Consider the following 11,262-nt stretch of genomic DNA (forward strand, 5'->3'; position numbering starts at 1 on the left):
TTGTTCACCGTTTTTGCGAATCAAAAAAAGTTACGTAGTATATTTAACCATAAAAAGAAGAAATGCCTACTTCTAAAGGCCTGATACTTTGTATTCTTGCATCTTAGTGTCTCGTTCTGGCCGGATTTCACCCTAGGCCTCTTCCCAGCTTCTTCGCTCTCAACTGTGGTATATTTCTTGATTAACCTTCTCCCTGCTGCCTATCTTCGTAACCATTACAACCCTGGTTCCAAAATGCTTGCCTCGGGATCGGAAGGAGGAAGTTAAACCAAGGTGGATATAATTTCTAGCCACCGTCGTTAAAAACCGAACGTTTTGCATTGTTGATACACACATCTCCACCTGACGTCACAAACGAAAAGGTCTACACTACGGAACATGACTGTCAATCACAATTAGCCGTTCAACCAATGATATCATTACAATTAGCGGTTCGACCAATGAGATAGTAGCTGTATGTCCGTCATAGATTTTGCATTCTTATGTTTTTATTTTGCATTTTTTATGATATTGACAGAGGTAAACAGGGCTATAGAATTGGTCTATACGGTCAACAACGTTTAAAAACGAAGGTTTTGCGATCTTAATACACATCCTTGGTGACGTCACAAACGAAAATGTTTATTCTTGCGTCATTCACAAACAACAATCGGCATATGCGCACAGCTTAGAACGCATCGGAAAACCACAACACTCTCCTCGACACCCAACGTCACAATAGTTTTCATTGTTCGGACTGTACCAAATCTCAAACGTCAACCGTCAGTGCAGTATGAACTACTTGCAGTCGTCCCGAACATTAAAAGGCCGCTGTATTTGACATTCTTACGGTATTGGTGAGGTAATTTTGAAAAATAACGACGTTTAAAGATGGTTGGAATGGACGTGGACCCGTTTGAAGAGCCGATGGACTGGTCATACCTCCCCGCCGAAATCGTGGTGCAGGTGCTATCGTATTTAAATGAGCAGGATCGGGCGAGCGCCGCGGTCACGTGTTCCCGCTGGCACGGGCTACACTCCCACCCCTCTCTGTGGAGACACCGTACTTTTGACCTTGGAAACACCGCAGAATTTCACAGGTACTTTTTATTATTCCTTGGTGTTTTTTTGTTGAGTTTCTTCGTCTTTTTGACCGTACAAATATGTAAGGTCAATGACCTGGGTCAGACGGCTGTCACCATGGTTACTGGAGGTGTAACAGTCACCCTGTGGTGTTTGATTACATAATATAGCAAGTGGCAGAGCAGGGGCTGGGTACCATTTAAAGATATAAATGTTTTAGAGTAAGAATAAATAGAGCAGTAGACCATGCGAAGGTAAACATTATGTATTTGCTTGCGGAAGGAAAAGTATACAAGGGTACCATATTATTTTTTCTTTTGGATTTGTGACATATTGTTGTCAATGTGTGATGTTTGTGTCGTTCAAACCGTTGCACCGTTTAGGACCTGTGATATGCTGAGGCAGTATCCACTTGGGTTAGCGTTTTGTCTGAAAACGTTCGAGGCAGAGTACCCGGAAACCGCTAGGGGTGCTCATAGGATGCACCATTGCAAGAGAATACAGGTTCGTGAGAGTCGTTGATGTGAGTGTGTATGTGTAGTGTGTTATAATTAGTCATAATAAGTACAATCGCGTTCTAGAACAATGACGACTAGGCTTTATGAATTATTATGACGGAATTAAGAGCACACAACAAATAAATACAGAACAACAACAGCAACAAAGACTTCCAATACGATCGGTCGCGACCGCGATGCCTTGTGTGTATTCATGTGTGCATGTGCATGTGCAGGTGGTCGTGTATGTGTGGATCTAGCTGTGTTTTTGCGAGTGTGTAAGTATGTGCTCGTGTAAGTGTGTGTGTGCCTGTTTTTTTTTGTGTGTGGTTGTGCAGTTTGCGTTCTTGTATATTATTTGCCAGATGGCACCTACTACCAAGAGGGTGAAACCACCTCCAATCGCATTGTTCGATTAAACGTATTAAATAAGGACAACAACAACAACACGTATTTGGCTGGGTAGATACTAGTATTATATTGGATTTGTGCAGAATTTGTCATATCATCTACGGATCTTGTTTATAAGAAGAGTTTCTTATTGTTTCTCGTAGAAAACCATGACAACGTTCCTGTCACGGCTCAGGGGCAAGGCGCAACTGCGCACGCTCAAACTACGTCATTTCGAGCTGCACCGACGGACATGGCAAAACAGGTGACTGACGGTGATACGCTTTATTTGGAAACCAAATTTGTCAAGGTTTATACCTTGTCTTGACGAATCTTTACGTCAGTGCAAAGTGAACTAATGTTTCTAGACAGTGACAACGTTCAGGCAGAGTACCCGTATTTTTGGCGTTTCTAGACAGTGTTTATGTTAGTTGTTGAAAATGGGGACGGCAATACAAGTTCTCATGACTTTGACTAGAATTATGCCTATTTTTGTTTAAAAAAAAATAAACATGTGTGATGCTACATATAGTTAGCGATCATTTCTTTTACTACTTCAAGAACCACGGAATCTGAGATGATGGAAACGTTTATTTTCCAATAACAACATTAGCCTACGTATTAGTATAATTACTTCACCACAAAGAGAGTATAGTTTTTACTTTCTCTCCCCCTCTCTCTTTGCACTGCAGTTTCTGCATGTTTTTCCCAGAGGGCGCTTACGCTTAACCTGATTTGAATCCTGCAGGAGTGCAGACCTGGTGCGGTCCATCGCGTGGTTCCTGCGCAGTCAGGCCCGACTCCGCTGGGTGGAGCTGCAGGGTATGAACGCCACCCCGGAGCACGGACTGCGCATGTTCAGCAGTCTGGTCAGGCGCAGTGGGGCCAACATCCGGGTTCTCAACATACAAGACTACTTCTGTTCAGGTACATCATCATCAACATCATCATCATAAATTTAGATAAACTTTCGATATAAATAGACGTATTGATCAAGCAATTTTATTTCGTTTCACTAAGATTATATTGATTTTTATTATATGGCTGTCATCATCTTGAAACCCTTAATTTTAAACTGTCGCTAGCGTTCAAATAAAAAAAGATGGTCAAAATAACTTGCCTTCATTATGTCATCTAAGTGGTCAGGCCAGGAAGGTTGAACAAATTACTAAAGAACAGAACATCACGGTATAACAAACAGTATATTACTTTTTTACAAGGAGAGAGTTTACGACAAAGGTACCTTTTAAAGCTGCACTATGTAACATTTTGGCGCAAAAATTGAAAATATTCCTGTGAACAAATCCTAATACAAATGAGATGGATAACCACTTTTCAGCATATTTTCATCTTTAATTCGTCTATTTCTGGCATGTATGGTGTTTTTAACTGTACAAAAACAAGCTGCAAAAGTCTGTGACACCACCTCAACATAGAGTCTAATGTTTGTAAACAACAACTTCCCGCACACTGACAGAACCCCTGGGTAGGATAATTACTTAGCGACACTTCAGTGGATCTACATAACAGCTGATGTTATGAAGATTATCTTCTTCAAAAACACTCATATCTTTTCGAATGAGGATAAAATATGTTAGCCAAGTTTGTAGGGAACTGATAAAGCGGATTTTCCCCGTTCGAAACTGCTAGAACTCTGATAAGGACGTTTGGCAGAAACTGTGGTGAACTGTAATCAAGCACCCCACTGGGCAGTTAGGGTGATAAGCCTGTGTGGCACACTGCCCCAACTGCCAACTGGCTTTGAAAGCTCAGTTTTTAAACTGGTTCTAATGGTGCAATGATATCGATGTTGAAATACTCCTTCCTTAATACTGGTATGTCATTCTACAATGTTTATTCAACATACTATGTAAAGAAATGGTAGAAAATTTGACTTTCTGTATTGACCAAATCTTACGTTATTATCCGTCTCCAACATTTTGTTCGTGACTTACGGCTAATTTTGCAGCTTCTTTGTATCATTCCCAGTATAACAGCAAACGTTTTTTTTTTTTTTGAAACGGACGAAAATTGATGCGCTTGCTAATGTCATACATGTAATCAATGCAGTGTGTCCCTGTTCTGTATACAAATATCCACCATACATACATTGTATATGGATAAGAGTAGGGGTTTGTCCCGCGTGAGTGGATCAACCCTACATGCGCCCTGTTCTAAACAGCTTGTACTAAGAACATTGTACAATACTGTTCTTAGTTGTTTACAGCTTATGCGAAATTTCCATACAAACAAATGCAGACATGTAGCGGTCAGCATAATATTAAGTACAATGCCGTTCTAGAACAATGACCTCTTGTGATTTTATGTTGACGGAACAAAGAGCACACAGCAACGTATGTATAAACAAACATTTTGTAACACGTAACACCCACCCACCAATTCTGTAGCTCAAGCCATCTACGCACTACCCGAGTTTCACCAGCTTTTCAAGCGGTTGCGCCACCTGTCGGTTCTGTACCTGAACTACAACTGTGTGTCCGACGAGCTGCTGACGACTCTGGCTGAGACGTGCGGAGGAAGTCTCACGGATCTGAACATCAAGTATGTAGTAGTTAGCTCATAGCCTGAGGCGTCGCCAAAAAACAAATAAGGGCGAAACGTACGTAGACGTATGTCAAGTCAAGTCTAGTCAAGTCAAAGCCTTTATTTAAGTCATCGAGAATGTATTAAGATTTATCTTGACTTGGCACGCGTCTACAGTTTGCTCGTGTGTTTTTGCCAGCGAATCAGGGGCGGAGCATATCTTTACATGAAGACCAATACTTTTTAGTTAGATAATTTTATTGAGAATGTTATGGTACATACCTTCGTTGCACTGACACAGTTACGTTATTATTGTGCCAAAGCACCGTGTTCCTGTAAATAAATAAAAAATTTAAAAAAAAACACACACACAAAGAAACAGACAACACAACAAGCAAATAATGAGATAGATAAACATACGGAAACGACTATCAAGGAATTTACTGATAAAAGTGTAATCGTCACCATTGCATTGTGATATGTGAGAATGATATAAAGAAGAGAACCTTTAATTATCTTTTATCAAAATGCTCAATACATGGAGACATCTTTATTCTAGTCATCAGGTTCACAGACATTCTACACGTAATACACGTAGGGGAATTTTCACTATTTACATGTACTTTACAAACGCATGGTGGTATTAGGGGCTGAACCCACTATTGTAGTATCATTTATGCTTTTATCGCTGTGTGGCCCAAAAGCAAGGGGAACGTAGATAGTCGCCGTCTTAAACACCATATGGTGTCAGGAGGGCTTAAACTATAACTAAATCTAATTCATGATACCTGTAGTTTTACTTTACGTTGAATGGTCGTTCTCTGTGCCGTTCATCAACAGGGTGTTCCACATGGATCCGCACTTCCAGCGTATCTGGAGTATGTCGTGGTACTCCCTGCGCTGCGCATGCGCAAATCTGAAGGTCACGTTCACCTTCGAGCGCGTGCTGCTCCACCAAGACGTGAAACAGTGCCTCCTTCCCGACATGCCGCTCACAAACCTGGAGGTAAGACTGTAAACAGATATCTTAGAAGGATGGTATGTAAAATAGGCTCCGCCCCTGAGGCGTCAACAAAAAAGATCTAGATATTCGTTGTAGTCCTATCTTTAGGATCCGCCCCAGAGGCGTGGACAAAAAAGTGATAAGCATATCATTTGGAGTCCGATCTTTTAGAATCCATTCCTGATGAGTTGACAAAAAGATCCATAGATATTGATTGTAGTCTGACCTTGTAGATGCTACAGCCAAAGAATAGCTAGCATATTTTGCGACGCCTCAGGCGTGGGGCGAGGTCGGACAGTAAGTTATTTAGGTAACAAAACGTTAAAACAACAGCACATTCGTTATCTATCTCCCAACACAGCTGACGTGCACCAACGATTACGTGGTGCACAGAGACTGGGTGTTGTCGCCGACGGTTCGCTATGTGGAGCAGTACTTCAGACAGACGTTACAGGAGCTCAGCATCGATCTGCTGAACGCGGACGATGACCTGTGTGAACCCCTACTCCAGGTAACGTCCCTACTTTGTATACTAAAGCGGGTATCTCACTGGACCCCGCGCCTGCTTGCGAACGATATTCTCTTACAGGCGCAAACAGCCGCGAATTGACGCCATTTTGTCGCCAATCGGCGCCAATTTGTCGCCTGAATTGGCGATTTTTTAAAAATTTCTAAGTAATAGCAACTGGCAAACGGGCGCGAATTGGCACCAAAGGCGAAATTTATTCTGTAAAAAGTAATATGTCAATTTATTAAGAGCAAATGTCTATAAGGATTAAACAATGGTGGCAGGGGTCAAAAAATAGATTTGGCTCATATTTTGCACAGTGATAGTACTTGGCCCACAACCCCTCAAAATAGCTTTCTTTCTTCTCAAAACCAATTGTTGCCATAGCAACAGGCCAATCAAGTTTTGGGGCCATTTTTCCTCATTTGGGCATGTCGAAAACATGAAAATTGGCTTTATGTCAAAGGTAGCCTTATCTATTGTCTATCAAATGAGTGCTTGTAGACGTTGGGGTCTTGTTCCGTTTTCGTGAACTTGTCCCTAAAAGTAGGCCATTTTTTGAACATGTGCAGAAATCGGCATTTTGGGCTGTGTTTGATGCTTTGACAATCTCAAAGTGGGGTATTGTTTGAATTCAAATTTTTATCAGTAGTAACCCGATGTTAAATCTACCAATTGAGTGCTTGTAGAGGTTGGGGTCTTGTTTCATTGCCGTGAACTTGTCCCTAAAAGTAAGCCATATTTTGGACATTTGCAGAAATTGACATTTTTGGCAATGTTGATGTTTTGAAAATGTCAAAGTGGGGTCTTGTTTGAACTCAATTTTTTATCAGAAGTAACCCGATGTTAAATCTAATAATTGAGTGCTTGTACAGGTTGGGGTCTTGTTTCATTGCCGTGAACTTGTCCCTAAAAGTAAGCCATATTTTGGACATTTGCAGAAATTGACATTTTTGGCAATGTTGATGTTTTGAAAATGTCAAAGTGGGGTCTTGTTTGAACTCAATTTTTTATCAGAAGTAACCCGATGTTAAATCTAATAATTGAGTGCTTGTAGAGGTTGGGGTCTTGTTTCATTGCCGTGAACTTGTCCCTAAAAGTAGGCCATATTTTGGACATTTGCAGAAATTGACATTTTTGGCTATGTTGATGTTTTGAAAATGTCAAAGTGGGGTCTTGTTTTAACTCAATTTTTTAACAGAAGTAACCCGATGTTAAATCTAATAATTGAGTGCTTGTACAGGTTGGGGTCTTGTTTCATTGCCGTGAACTTGTCCCTAAAAGTAAGCCATATTTTGGACATTTGCAGAAATTGACATTTTGGCAATGTTGATGTTTTGAAAATGTCAAAGTGGGGTCTTGTTTGAACTCAATTTTTTATCAGAAGTAACCCGATGTTAAATCTAATAATTGAGTGCTTGTAGAGGTTGGGGTCTTGTTTCATTGCCGTGAACTTGTCCCTAAAAGTAGGCCATATTTTGGACATTTGCAGAAATTGACATTTTTGGCTATGTTGATGTTTTGAAAATGTCAAAGTGGGGTCTTGTTTTAACTCAAGTTTTTATCAGTAGTAACCCCATGTTAAATCTACTAATTGAGTGCTTGTAGAGGTTGGGGTCTTGTTTCATTGCCGTGAACTTGTCCCTTAAAGTAGGCCATATTTTGGACATGTGCAGAAATTGACATTTTTGGCTATGTTGATGTTTTGAAAATGTCAAAGTGAGGTGTTGTTTGAACTCAAATTTTATCAGTAGTAACCCCACGTTAAATCTACCAATTGAGTGCTTGTAGAGGTTGGGGTCTTGTTTCATTGTAGTGAACTCGTCCCTTAAAGTAGGCCATATTAGGCTGTGTTTGATGCTTTGAAAATGTCAAAAAGGGATGTTGTTTGAATTCAATCTTTTACTAAATGGTACTTCATGTATAGTGTGAGGGGAGATCCACAGTACTCTGGAAGCTGGGCGAAATGCTAATGATCCGCACCGAGATAGCAATATAGGGTTATTCCTTTTTAGCACTAGGGGATCCACTAGTGGATCCAAATCTACAGGGCCAATTTTTCCAACAAAGAGCTATCTACCACTGAAATATCATGACCATAGCATGTTCAAATAAGAGATCTCTAAAGTGAAAGTTCCCCTGCAGTACCATAGAAAGTCACTAGCTATAGGGGGCCGAAAAGCCAATCATTTCAAAGTCTCACAAAGACCTACCCACCTACCAAACATGACGACAATCTATCTAGGCATTCTTGAGTTATCGTCCCGTTGACTTTCACATTCCTGTACAATTCTTAGAATTCTTGCAAACTGCACACAATATATCTACCATTAAGATAGCCCCTGAGGCGTCGCCAAAATGCCTCTAGTGAGCAGGGGAAAACACTATCCAAAGTGTAATACCGGTAATCACAAGAATCATCGGAAGACAATATAGCTTTATCGTCACAAAGAATTTGAATTTAAAAAATCTACTTTCAAAAGCTTCAATTCTTAACGTAGTGCTAAATGTTATTTCTGAACATGGTCCAAATTATGGCCTACTTTAGGGGACAAATACACAGCAACACCATCCAAACTTCTATAATCATGCATTTGATAGATAACACATGAGGCACTTCGGTGCTGTTAAAAAATTGAATTCAAATAACATCCTACTTTGACATCGTCAAAGCTTTACACACAAATTGCTATAGGCTTCACATATGAAGAATATGACCTACTTTTAGGGACAAGTGCACGGCATCGAAACAAGACCCCAACGTCTACAAGCACTTAATTGTTAGACTATACCTGGGGTTACTTCTGGTAGAAATTTGTACTCAAACAATACCCCACTTTGACATTTTCAAAACATGAACATAGCCCAAAATGTCAATTTCTGCACATATTCAAAAAATGGCCTACTTTTAGGGACAAGTTCACGGCAATGAAACAAGACCCCAACCTCTACAAGCACTCAATTGGTAGATTTAACATGGGGTTACTACTGATAAAAATTTGAATTCAAACAATACCCCACTTTGAGATTGTCAAAGCATCAAACACAGCCCAAAATGCCGATTTCTGCACATGTTCAAAAAATGGCCTACTTTTAGGGACAAGTTCACGAAAACGGAACAAGACCCCAACGTCTACAAGCACTCATTTGATAGACAATAGATAAGGCTACCTTTGACATAAAGTTAAGTTAGATCACTGTTCTACCTTTTTAGATATTGCATCTTGAATATGGCTCAAAATCATATTTTACGTCAAACATGAAAAAGGACCTAATTCTGAGGGCAACCACGTGACAACCAAATAAGACCCCAAACTTTGCAAGCATGCAATTGACAGCAAATATAATCATCTACATAAGGTTTGAATTTGAAGCAAAAACAATCACCATCTTTGTACTTACAGCGCTACAAAGTGGGGGCAAATATTACTTTTTTTGAAAGGCCTAAAACACTGTATTGTTTTCAGGCTGCCCATGCACTTCAAATTGACTTTCTTAAAAGTTTGAAGCTACGTTAAAAAAGCTGAAGAGCTAGTCTTTTTAGTCTCGTTTTTATTTTTTCCTAATATTCAAGCATGTGCTCGTAATATTGTCCTAAAGTAAGCCAATTTTCATGTTTTCGACATGCCCAAATGAGGAAAAATGGCCCCAAAACTTGTTTGGCCTGTTGCCATGGCAACAATTGGTTTTGAGAAGAAAGAAAGCTATTTTGATGGGTTTTGGGCCAAGTACTATCACTGTGCAAAATATGAGCCAAATCTATTTTTTGACCCCTGCCACCATTAAACACCATTAAACAATGATCCTTAAAGACATTTGCTCTTAAGTACTATAAACGATGTCTTTCTAATAACTTACGGACGTAATATGGAGCGTTGCACATTCATTCTGAATGTGTAAAATCATCGTACAGCCAGAAAGCGTCACATAATCCATCTAACAATCACGTGCATACAACAACGTAATAGGCGAGGGTACACATTCATTTTGCTTTGTAACATTGTCTTGTAGTACTGATCATATGCTGTTAACGTTGTTGTGCATGTAAAATAAAACCCAACTTGATGATAACAGCTCTCAGACTAAAATGTACATATTTCCTCATCCTCACAGCTGATCCAGTCAAGTAAGAAGCTGTGGTCGTTAGAAATCAGGACATGGATGAGAACGGCGTTTGTGGACTCCGTCTGTCAACTTAAAAAGGAAGGTAGGAACATCATTCTCTCTCTCTCTCTCTCTCTCTCTCTCTCTCTCTCTCTCTCTCTCTCTCTCTCGCTCTCTCGCTCTCTCGCTCTCTCTCTCCGAGTCTCTCTCTCCGAGTCTCTCTCTCTCTCTCTCGCTCTCTCCGAGTCTCTCTCTCTATATATACATATCTCTGTCAAGTGTCAACCTAATTTAACGGTCAAGTTGTTGACTGCATTTTTACATTGTTAACGGGTACACCACAGTGGATAAGAAGATCCTTTATTCTTAATCAGGATCTATATACAATGAACAGCCGACGTTTCGGTGACCGTTTTTCACCTTCCTCAGGGCAATATGACAATACCTTGCGTTTGGGACTAAATATATGACGATGGTTTACGTTTGAGGCCACATTGTTTGCAGCGCCGCCTATCTGCAGTGTTGAATAGTACAGGCCAGTATTACCCTGAGTAAGGGGACAGACGGTCACTGAAACGTCGGCTGTTGATTTCATATAGATCCTTGTTATTCAGTGATTTTCCAACTTGATGATATTTTTCACGGAGGGGAACACCACACAATCTGTATAGTATTGTCCCACGTGTAAATTTTTTCTCAGAGAAGAACTCCTGAATGTAGACATTCGTAAATATTCCGCCATTTTTTTCCTCAGGTAAAACTATCCTGACGACCTTCAAAGCGGTGCTGGTGACTCACATGGACGAGGAGACTCGCCAGGAACTAGAGGTGGTGCGCAACAAACACAAGGACATGATACGGGAGGGTCTACTGAACTACAACTTCCATGTAGAGTGGAACCCGTACTTGTAAACTGCGTATCGCAGATGGACCGCTAGATGGCGCTCATGATACATGCCATTGCAGAAGTTGCTTCAACATGTAAACCAATACACTGGAAACCAACTTATTTATTTGGTTACTCAACGTCTGAAACTGACTTTATACAAGAACGTAATGCGGGAGGACTGTTAACCGTAAAATGGAACCATATTTTTGCACTGCTTATCGTCGGTGAGCAGCTATGTGGCGCTGTTAAAAAATTGCCACACAGG

General features: G+C 40.4%; 2 protein-coding genes across 2 annotated transcripts; both read left to right on the forward strand.

Annotated features, from left to right (window-relative positions):
* The first annotated feature begins 725 nt into the window (after positions 1 to 725).
* LOC136429572 (uncharacterized) lies at positions 726 to 2,905 on the forward strand. The gene is made up of 4 exons (XM_066419406.1): positions 726 to 1,079; positions 1,446 to 1,566; positions 2,114 to 2,214; positions 2,698 to 2,905. Exons 1-4 carry the CDS (start codon positions 871 to 873, stop codon positions 2,903 to 2,905), a joined length of 639 nt encoding a protein of 212 aa, XP_066275503.1. The 5' UTR covers positions 726 to 870.
* Positions 2,906 to 4,336: 1,431 nt separating this feature from the next.
* On the forward strand, positions 4,337 to 11,201 carry LOC136429365 (F-box only protein 39-like). The gene is made up of 5 exons (XM_066419208.1): positions 4,337 to 4,511; positions 5,334 to 5,499; positions 5,858 to 6,007; positions 10,118 to 10,211; positions 10,863 to 11,201. Exons 2-5 carry the CDS (start codon positions 5,344 to 5,346, stop codon positions 11,018 to 11,020), a joined length of 558 nt encoding a protein of 185 aa, XP_066275305.1. The 5' UTR covers positions 4,337 to 4,511; positions 5,334 to 5,343; the 3' UTR covers positions 11,021 to 11,201.
* Positions 11,202 to 11,262: the final 61 nt, after the last annotated feature.

The sequence above is a fragment of the Branchiostoma lanceolatum genome, chromosome 3 (assembly GCF_035083965.1).
Source record: "Branchiostoma lanceolatum isolate klBraLanc5 chromosome 3, klBraLanc5.hap2, whole genome shotgun sequence".
Classification (NCBI taxonomy): Eukaryota; Metazoa; Chordata; class Leptocardii; order Amphioxiformes; family Branchiostomatidae; genus Branchiostoma; species Branchiostoma lanceolatum.